The sequence below is a fragment of the Lactuca sativa genome, chromosome 4 (genome assembly GCF_002870075.4).
Source record: "Lactuca sativa cultivar Salinas chromosome 4, Lsat_Salinas_v11, whole genome shotgun sequence".
Classification (NCBI taxonomy): domain Eukaryota; kingdom Viridiplantae; phylum Streptophyta; class Magnoliopsida; order Asterales; family Asteraceae; genus Lactuca; species Lactuca sativa.
This window is the reverse complement of record NC_056626.2, coordinates 83,768,170-83,778,868: the sequence shown is the minus strand read 5'-3', so window position 1 is coordinate 83,778,868 and position 10,699 is coordinate 83,768,170. Positions and strand designations below refer to the sequence as shown.

The following is a 10,699-nucleotide window of genomic DNA, read 5'->3' as shown; positions in this document are numbered from 1 at the left end:
TACTTGTCATTATTGATATGTTGAAGGGGTTGAGTGAAAATTAAGAAAAGAAAGTTAGAATGGCTTTTCCTTTTGGCTTTCTTTTGTTGTTCCGTACCCCAATTCTGTGATGGTGACGGTAGCATTTTCTTTTTCTCTCTCTTTCTCTGTCTATATATACACATATTTTATGTATATTATTCTCTTTTATTTGCTTTTAGTATTATTTGCCCATCTCTTTGATTGTTTCGTTTCTTGACTTTGTAGAAACAATAACCGAGGGAGGTCCCACCCGCAATCACCACCATCACCACCGTCCACCGCCTACCGCCGGGGTCCACCGAATCATCATCAACTCACACTACTTACACACAAAGATCCGTATAATATACTACCACCACCACCACCTCTTTTTATATTAAAAAAATAAAACTTTTTTTTATTTGTGGGTTCTTTTTCTTTTTTCCTTTTCTCTCTTATTTGTATTCACATTTGAATAGGAACACCCAGAAAAAATCTCGTTTATGTTCTTGAATTTCTGTGCGTGTCTCTCTCTATCTTTCATCTCCCACCTGGAAAACATTCTTTCTTGGTGAGAGAAGAAGACGGCAGAGATGAGTTTTGATTTGATTTAATTAAATCACCCAGAAAAAAAAAGATTTTTTTTGGTGTTTTTAGGTCACAGATTCTCTTGAAGACATCGAATTATATACCCTTTTGGTAAGATTGTGATTTGATAGTTTGTTTTTGTAATTTTTTAGAAATTTTGTGGATAATAATTGTCTCTAACCCCTGCAATCATATGACTGTTTCTCGATTCAATTTTTAATTCAAACGACTCGTACACTTTAATATATTAATTGATTGGATTGTTTGTTTATTTATTGTTTTGTGGGATGTTTCAGGCTTTGAAGGAAGGTGGCGTTTGACTTTTTCATTTCAAAAGTCTTTATCTTTGTGTTGAATTTACGATGGCTTGATTTGATTCATCAAGATCTATACCTCAATTGATCGAAGGTACAACCCACCCTGCTTTTGATCGTCTTCTTGAAGCTTTCAAGTTTACCATTTTCTTGAACAAATATCGTGTAATCGTGAACATGGGCGTGGTTTGATTTGGGTATTATCGGAATAAAAGAAAGATTGTCGAATTTTAGGGAGCAAAAATGAACGACGAGGCTAATTCTTGGATCAGAAGAACAAAATTCTCTCACACAGTATGTCATCGATTAGATTCTGCAAGATTAGCCTCATTTCTATCCGATGGTCAACCAATTCGAATCGCGGGTATAAAAACCCGACCCCCAAAAACTCTCGAAGACCCAAAACCCGCCGAAATCCAAGCAAATCCGGTCACAAACAAGTACAGAACCGTAACTCCGCCACCCAAAACCACCGTCCCCGACACCTTCAAAGAAGCAAGGTCAAACACAAAAAGATTCTCAACCCCACATCCACAAAGGGTAGAAACGGAAAAAGGGTTTAAAGAAAAGAAGATGTTTCACAGAAACATGACTGCTGTTAACGTTAGGGCTCATGAGAATCTTTCTAGTCCTCTTAAACATTTCAATTCGATGAAGATTCAAGATAAAAAGAAGATGAAAAGGGATTATTCTTGGTCAAAGCTATTTGACCATGGTGGAGGGAAGGTTACTTCTGTCGAAACAATTGATGATGTTATGGTTGACCTTTCAAAGCTTTTTCTTGGCCATAGATTTGCTCATGGTGCAAATAGTCAACTTTACCATGGAATTTATAAAGATGAAGCTGTTGCTGTTAAGATTATTCGGCTTCCTGATGATGACGAAAATGAAGAACTTGGAGTTAGACTTGAGAACCAATTTATCCGAGAAGTTAATCTTTTGTCACGACTCCACCATCAAAATGTCATTAAGGTATAATTATCTTCGAATCTTTCATATTTTATATGTGTTTCTATATTGATTATTATGTTTTTGAATTCGTAACTATCACTTTTAAGTTTCTTTTACATAGTCGAAAAAGTTTAATCACTTTAGAAAATTGTTAAGTTGCTAAATCTATATTGTGATGATTGTATGATTACTAATTCGATAAAAACGATAGTTTAATGGCAAAATCGGTAAAATGGGGAAAGTAAAATATAGGTAAGTAGCTAAATCGATAAAAAGATGGAAGTACAAGTGCTATATGTATTTCCCCCTCTTAAAATAACCTACCTATCTCTTAACTTTAAACAACTTTAGTTTAGAATAATCATTATTAGGTAAATTATTAAATGTTTGACTAATTTTCTTTAAAATTTTATGATGCTAGTTTGTAGCGGCATGTAGACAACCACCGGTTTTCTGTATCATAACCGAGTATCTTTCAGAAGGTTCATTAAGGGCATACCTACATAAACTCGAGGACAATACCGGAAAAGAAAAAGAGTATCTTCCGTTACAAAAGCTTATTAAAATGTCTTTAGACATTGCACGTGGAATGGAGTATATTCATTCACAAGGCGTGATTCATAGGGATCTTAAACCTGAGAATATATTAATAAATCAAGATTTCAATTTGAAAATTGCGGATTTTGGGATCGGTTGTGAAGAAGCGTATTGTGATTTTTTGGCGGATGATCCGGGGACGTATAGGTGGATGGCACCCGAAATGATTAAAAGAAAGGCGTATGGGAGGAAGGTTGATGTGTATGGATTTGGGCTTATTTTGTGGGAGATGGTGGCTGGAACTATACCTTATAAAGATATGACTCCTATCCAAGCTGCATTTGCAGTTGTTCATAAGGTATCTATATCTATATTACTATATCTATCTTTTAATGGTTCTTTTTGAGTTTCTTGCTATTTTTGGCACGTCATAGCTAGCTGATAATTTATATTATTATTTTTCGATCTTTTTTAAGTTTTCATGTTTAGCAAGCCAAAAAGTAGCTTATAAACTAACTTTTCGAAAAGCTACTTTGACTAGCATTTTTAAAATATTCCAAATTATAGAAAACTCATTATCCTAAATGTCATTTTATGTATTTCAGCTAGTTTTTACCAAACGTCATTTTTTATCTGCGAGCTTGTAAGCTAGCAGTTATCTTTTCAGCTATCAGCTAGTACGCCAAGCATAGTCTAAGTCTTTTAACATTAAAAAAATTCCCTCGTTTGTTTTTGGGCTAAATGCAAGAAATACGATACTTTTCATTTATTTGTGTATTATAGCATCGCACTTTTATTTATTTCTATTACAACATTATACTTTCATCTTTTCTCATTATAAAAATTTACCCATTATAGCAATGAAAGTGGCCTTATATTCAAATGGAGTTTGATATAATTCGGTAGATTTTTCAAAGTAAAAAAGTAAATCGCCATAATAAACAAAACCACAAAAATACATTGCAAGAAACCCACTTACAAAATTCCTATTTTGCCCTTTTTCAGAATCTCCGGCCATCTATTCCGGTGGACTGTGCTCCGGCAATGAAAGCATTAATAGAGCAATGTTGGTCTACACAACCCGAAAAAAGGCCAGAGTTTTGGCAAGTGGTGAAGGTGTTAGAAGAGTTTGAATCTTTAATAGCACGTGATGGAAACTTGAAACTTTTACAACATCCAACATGTTTAGATAATAAAAAGGGACTTCGCCATTGGATTCAGAAGCTTGGGCCTCATCATCAACCTCAACATAACTCTCCCATGCCTAAACCGAGGTTTTCATGAAAACTTTGTGAGTTTATATTTTTATCTGGAGATGTTTTTGGTTGACCGGGTAATGATGTAATTAAAGAAAGTGTTTGTTTTTGAATTATGTTTGGATTTTGTTTATGTGAATGGTTAGGGTTTTATCGATACATTGTTGTTAAAGATTGGTTTCAGACACATATCGGTCATGTTTTGATGGTGAATATGATTTCGAATTTTGTGTTTGAAGAAGTGGGTTGTGATATACTCGTATTTGTTAGTTGTTAAATTATCAAATTTGCAAAAATATATTTTCGTAGGGGCGTGCAGAAAAATTGAAATGGAGTAAATGAATGAAATAAGTGAGATATTGTGACTAGAAAACCAATGACTATGGGTATGTTTGCAAAAATTGATGGTAGCCGAAAAATATAGTTTTTTTTTTTATTGGTATAGTTGTGTGGAAATTTTTGGTAAGTATATAATTACATAAGTGAACATCTCAATAAAAGCTTCTCGAAAGTTATTTGAAGTAGTTTTTTGATGAAGAGCTTTTTTGAAAAAATTGAAATGTAGTAAAAAGCTGAAATAATTGAGAATTGTGACTAGAAAACTGATTAGGGTTAGATTTTTCCAAAAGTAGATAATAGCGGAAGTTGTAACTTTTATTGATGTAGATGTGTTCCGAAAAAGATGTTTGGAAAACTGGTTGCATCCTTCTACGTTACAAATAAAAAATTTTGATAAAACTTTAGATTTAAACAAAAAAGCTAAAGATCTCAAAAACTATTTAAAGGAGTTTTTGGATTATACCTTTTTTGTTTCTAGCAATAAAAGTTTTAAACTTGTATTCCTTAATAATGTTTTATTCTTTAATTTCATTTTCTTTAAATGAAAAACTCTCAAAGGCTGGTTGAAAAACATGTTCTAAGATATCAATCATTGTAGTATGAATTTTTAGTAGCTTTAGGGCGAAGGGAATGGCTGGATACTACCCTTTGGTGTATTGTGTTGGGAATAAAACCCTAATTGAGATTTGATGAACAAGATGCGGAAAATAAGAATAAAAACAAATATGAAGGTTATGTCGAATGATCACTCGATTTATTCAAACATGAGGAATAAATTACACTTTCAGCATAAACTAAAGAATCTAACACTACATAAGAAACCCCACAACGTGGCGGCTACATTTTGCCTCACTCTTAACCCTAATAATGAATATTACATGACTATTTATAGGGAAAAGACAAGTCTTGGGTTTTTAACCTACAATTCATCAAAGGGGCTCATTGCCATCATCTATGGAGTGCTTTGAAACCCTACAATCTCCCCTCAAAGTATGGAATAGATGACAATACTTTAACTTCCAAAACAAGCATCTAGCGAATAAAAAGATCTTGCAACGAGGAATAGATGAAGCAATCTACAAATCTTGATTCTTCAATAGTCTTCAAACACGGGCTCTAGGATATATAAGTTAAGCACTGAAGTAATGTCTTTAAACTTCATTTTCGAATGTAATCCCAAAAAAAATCTTCATGAAAACCAAGCCCACCATAAAAACCCATTTCAGAACAAAGAAACCGAATCACTTCTTGTCTTTGAAGAGCTCCCCCTCCAAGTCACAATGACCTTCAAATAAGCTAATGATATAAGCCATCAAAAAATATCATGTAACAACCCAAACTTTAAGATTCGTAATGCCACTTGATCGAGAAAATACTAGAACTCGGAGATATAACAAGTCCTTAATAGAGATCGATAAAGAACTTCTGCTGTAAATGATACTTCTCTGTAAAAGCTTTAGTAGAGCTCGATGAAGAAATTCTACTGTAAAAGCTACCTTCATAATTCTACCACAAGCTTTATAAAAAATCTTCAACTTTGAAAAGTCACAAATCCAATTTCGAATGACCATACCAAATTCTCCCCCGATTTATAATCGAAAACGTGATTATAAAGCCTTCTAATGGTCATGAGAATGATCTTGAATGGACAAAAATTATCGTGCTCCCCCGTGACAAAATGATATACACAATGAAGTATAAAATCCGAAAAAGTCGTGAAAATTTGTCGTTATCACGAAAAACGACTTTCCGAACCGCCAAGACTTGACGGAATCTTTATTTTTTTGTTCACGAAAAAAATATGTGCGTTAAAAAATCCAAAACTGTTCACCGGCCCTCAAATTTGTAAATGTTTCTGAATATTGCGCAGAAACTGTCACTTGCTGAAAGATAGGGGCTGGAATGGTAATTCAGCATCACTATACCCCTTTATTTGTAAAAAATTCTAGAAATGGTCCAAAACTGCCAAGGCATGAAAAGTATAGGGACCAGATCGTCAAATTCTTGAAGTTGCAGGGACCAAGTGGGAAACTTTGAGTTATCTTCTTCCCCACAACGACTGATAAAAGAAGAAACGATACCACCACGATTTGTTCATTCGGTTCGAGCACAAGCAACCGAAACCAAGTTCGGTCCAAGATTGTTGATACAAAAACCATGTTCGGTCCGAGCACACGTTCGCTTTCGGTTCATCCCCCTTTCGTTCCATTACTTTTGTTCCAAGTGCTTTCGTTCCAAGAGCTACCAACCGAACAAGATGCGGAAAATAAGAATAAACACAAATATGAAGATTATGTCGAATGATCACTCGATTTATTCAAACATGAGGAATAAATTACACTTTTAGCATAGACTAAAAAATCTAATACTACATAAGAAACCTCACAACGTGGCGGCTACATTTTGCCTCACTCTTAACCCTAATAATGAATAATACATAACTATTTATAGGGAAAAGACAAGTGTTGGGCTTTTAACCTACAATTCATCAAAGGGGCCCATTGCCATCATCCATGGAGTGCTTTGAAACCCTACATATTGTTTGACTAATTGCGGCAAACATCGACTCTTGCCTCAACATGCCGAGAAAAAATGGCCTAAATGGACAAGAAACTGTCGATTCTCTCTCCTTGCAAAGTTTTGGGTTTGATGTTTGCTTCAGGTGGATTTTTAGAAAATGAAGTGAAGGAGGTGGCTTCAGTACACCTCATCACTACTCCTCATGGCCTTAGTATATTACTGGTTTTTCTAAATTTTATTAGCTTATTAAAGAAAAAAAACACAAAATTTTAATAAGTCAAAGGTAACTGAAAAAGGAATGATACGAGTTGGGCTAACCCACTTGGCTAACAAGGTGTCTAACTAGAAGTTTCTAACCAAGAGGTCATAGGTTCAATCTCAGACATATACTAACCACGCCGTTAAAAAAAACTGAAAAATATACACGTAAAAGATCAAATAAGAACGACTAAAGGTTAAAAACTTTAAGAACTATTTGTTTTTAACTTGTATTATTAAGAGAAAATTTTCAAATAAATATGTAAAGGATATTTTTTTTTTCAATAACTAAAACAAAAGAATGACATGAATGTAAAAATTTACAAAAACTGAATCCACTTCCATATTTTACATCTATCCATTAGATTTAGATCTACACATAATTATTCAATTTCTTCAACCTCCTATGATGAACACTACTACCTCCATGTAACATCCCGTTTAAATTAGAATAATTAAATAATAAAATCGGAACCCCGAGAAGTAATTATTATTATTATTTTATATTATTATAGTCCAAAACCATATAATATTTAGTGGGGTGTTGGTTTTGAGGAGCCGCATGTTATAATTTTGGATCTTGAGGGTTAAAAGGGTAATTTCGGGACTTATTTCGTAAGGATTTTAGAAGGCAGGGTGTAATTGGTAACTTTTGGACTTAAAATGAAGAGAATTATGGGAGCAAGGGTATAAAGAGTAAATTTTGGGCCTTGGTTTGCAAAGATGCTATGGGGAGCGACCATTTCTGCAATTATGGCAATATGTTCAATTGTGTGTCGAGTATATAAACTCTATGAAACACTAACCCTAAGGGATGAAGTGCAGCCGCCACCCTCTCCACCCTTAACTTCCAGTCGCCACACCCATTGCTGCTATGTCCGACCGCCGCCTCCTTACATGTTGAAGCCGGAGCATAAGTCATCAACCACCGAGAAGCACCGGATCATTCGGCGATGTTGCTGCTCCAAGCTACCGACAAAGAGAGATGCCGGGGAAACATCCCGACCGCCCCTGCTGTTGTTCTCGGCCGTGTATCCTCCCTCCTCCAGGTCGTCGTTTGTCAGGCCATCCGGTCGTTGCCGATATCATGCGATGACCACGAAACAACCACCACTGCAACCCCTTTCATTTAAGACGGAGTCGCCGCTAATGCCGACGATTAGCTTGCTATCGTTTGCAGTGGCCTCTACTCGTTCCCTTCTTCCGTGTCTCCGGTTGCTGCGTCCCAACGCCATCTGCCGCTAATGGCCGCTGCTGTTTCTCGTTTTCCTATGCTGTCGCCGCCGTACGCCACCAGGTGGGTCGCTGGGTTTACTTTGTAACAGAAGAGCGTTTGAGTGTGTTCTGTTTGGCCAGAATCTGAAAAGAAACCACCACCACCACCATCGTGAGGTGGTGGCTAGCACTTCCAACCATCGCCTGCCGCTGCAGGGCGGCTGTGTGTTATTTTACGTGTGTGTGTTATTTGAATATTGTTGTAAATTGTATTGTAATCGGCCGGAATAAAAATAGAAAACTTATCACCACCACCATGAGCCGCCTCCTGCCGCCACCAGCCGCCGTGTTGGGTGGCAGTGTGCCTCGTTTGTGTTTTGACTCGTTTGGGATGCTTGGACAGAATGGGCTTAATGAAACCCTAATGGGCCCAATGAAACCCTAGTAGGCCCAATGAAACCCTAATGGGCCCAATGAAGCCCTAATTGACCTAAAAGCCCAAACATGTGACTAATGGGCTAGTATTGGGTTGAAAACCCTAATTAGGGTTTGGAAAACCCTAATGTCATGAAACCCTAATTTTGGGGATTGATCGTGACCCGCACTGGAATTATTTAATAAACTTAAAATATTAACTAATAATCATTTGTAAGTTAACCTATGGCAATATTAGACTTAATGGGGTAAGTAGGAACACTTAACCCTAATCGTCATTTCATGTGAAAACCCTAATTTCACTTGGGCCTTAAGTTGGGCCTTTCTATTGGGCTTTGGTGATTGGGCCAATAATGGGTCATTCAAGAACAATCATATGGACCAAAATAATTGGACGAACTTTAGGGTAAGGCCTATATGAGGGGTTGGGCCCAATTTGGAAAATTAGGCCATAGATGGGCCATAATTTGAACCTTGATGATTATGAGATATTGGGCCATTTGAATGTCAAATGTTTGGCCTGGACTAAATGGTTGGGCCTTAGGGAAAGACCATGTAGAGGTTTTCATCCAGTTTGGAAAATTAGGCCATAAGTTGGGCTTTGGTCCATTTGTTGACTATTGGGCCTTTGGAGTGTGAGTTGGACCTTGGGCTTGGAACCCAATTATTAATTGGGTGTTATTTGATGTTGACAACTCAGGAATCTGTCAACCAGCAGCTGGAATTTTATTCGTGGGACTTCAGCAGTGTGAGGTGAGTTTTCCTCACTATACCTAAGGGTCTAAGGCACCAAGGCCGACCCTTTTGGATTGCTATCCTGATATGTTATATGCTCGAGTATTGTATGATCCGTTAGACCAGTATCCTAGTAGATAGGGTGTTATATGTTGTTATTATCCATTAGATCAGTATCCTAGTAGATAGGATGTTACTATATTGTTATGATCTGTTAGATTGGTTTGTTTGTCTATAGATTGTTATGTTATTAGCTGATATATGTGCACATGTTTGATTAGTGGTTGAGGCTTATCTGCTTTGTACGAGAGCCAACAGACCTGGGCATTCCAACCCGATGGTTGTGGGTCGTGAGTATTCCATCCCGAGGATGATTAGACTCGTAGTATGTGGGCATTCCAACCTGATGGTTGTGGGCCGAGGGTATTCCATCCCGAGGATGACTGGACCAGTTATATATATATATATATATATATATATATATATATATATATATATATATATATATATATATATATTGACATTCCAAACTGGAGTATTCCATCCGGATGGATGACTGGACCCGGAGGTTGATTGGGCCTGGGGTATTCCAACCCGATGGTTGATTGGACCCGACATATTTGTCATTGTATACGATGAGACTGGGCTGCTTCGTGCGTCAGTCAACAGGCCTGGGGTATTCAATCCCGATGGATGATTGGACCCATAGCATGTTGGCATTCCAACCCCAATGGTTGAGGGTCTGGAGTATTCCAACCCGATGGTTGATTGGACCCATAGTATGTTGTTCGTGATTATATGTATATTGTTGTGTGTATGGGTATTTTAGGGGAACTCACTAAGCTTCGGTCTTACAGTTTCAGTTTTGGTTTTAGGTACCTCAGATGATCGCGGGAAGGCAAATGCGTGATTGTACAGCTCCTCACATTTTATGACTTTGTTTCTGGGATACTCTGATATTATACTATTTTGAATACAAGTTTTGTATTGTTTTAATGGTTTTGAAATGTTTTAAAAAGTTTAAATTTGTCATGATTTTCATGGATGTTACACTCCACCACTGCCGATGGCGGCCACACTACCGCCACCACCGCCATATGTTTTCCTCTGTTGCAATCTCCGATCACCGATGTGATACCATTGTTTTATGCGACAAATATGACATTAATAGGTATTTGTTGTCTTCGTTCACCAACATATTTGTGATCTACCATCGTCATTACCTTTTCTAACGGTCAAACCAACACCTCCAGCGAACCAACAACCACTCTACATATGTGATTTACGGTGAACTGCCACCTCCATTTTCCGTCTCTAATAGTGTATCGGCAGATTCATGATACTAGCGACTTTCATTCATGCTTCGTGCTAAGATCTGGTTGGATCTGAGTAATTCTGATGGGTTTTTCTCGACTCTTGTGGTGTTCCTAATCCAAATTTGTCTGAATCTAGTTAAATCTAAGCGAATACGAGTTTTAACAACTGCAATCTTATGTCTCCGACGTTAGTTCTGTGGTTCTGAGAAGTCTATGGAGCTTCTTTGCGAGATCA

At 36.9% G+C, this 10,699-nt stretch overlaps 1 protein-coding gene across 1 annotated transcript; it reads left to right on the top strand.

Moving 5' to 3' along the window:
* The first annotated feature begins 212 nt into the window (after positions 1–212).
* LOC111917389 (serine/threonine/tyrosine-protein kinase HT1) lies at positions 213–3,887 on the top strand. The gene is made up of 5 exons (XM_023913088.3): positions 213–699; positions 885–996; positions 1,137–1,874; positions 2,275–2,748; positions 3,396–3,887. Exons 3-5 carry the CDS (start codon positions 1,146–1,148, stop codon positions 3,672–3,674), a joined length of 1,482 nt encoding a protein of 493 aa, XP_023768856.1. The 5' UTR covers positions 213–699; positions 885–996; positions 1,137–1,145; the 3' UTR covers positions 3,675–3,887.
* The last annotated feature ends 6,812 nt before the right edge of the window (positions 3,888–10,699 follow it).

Coding starts and splice junctions, on each gene's coding strand:
- LOC111917389 (XM_023913088.3), top strand. CDS start 1,146: ATGAACGACGAGGCTAATTCTTGGATCAGAAGAACAAAATTCTCTCAC. Junction 1,875..2,274: donor ACCATCAAAATGTCATTAAG/GTATAATTATCT, acceptor TTATGATGCTAG/TTTGTAGCGGCATGTAGACA. Junction 2,749..3,395: donor CATTTGCAGTTGTTCATAAG/GTATCTATATCT, acceptor GCCCTTTTTCAG/AATCTCCGGCCATCTATTCC.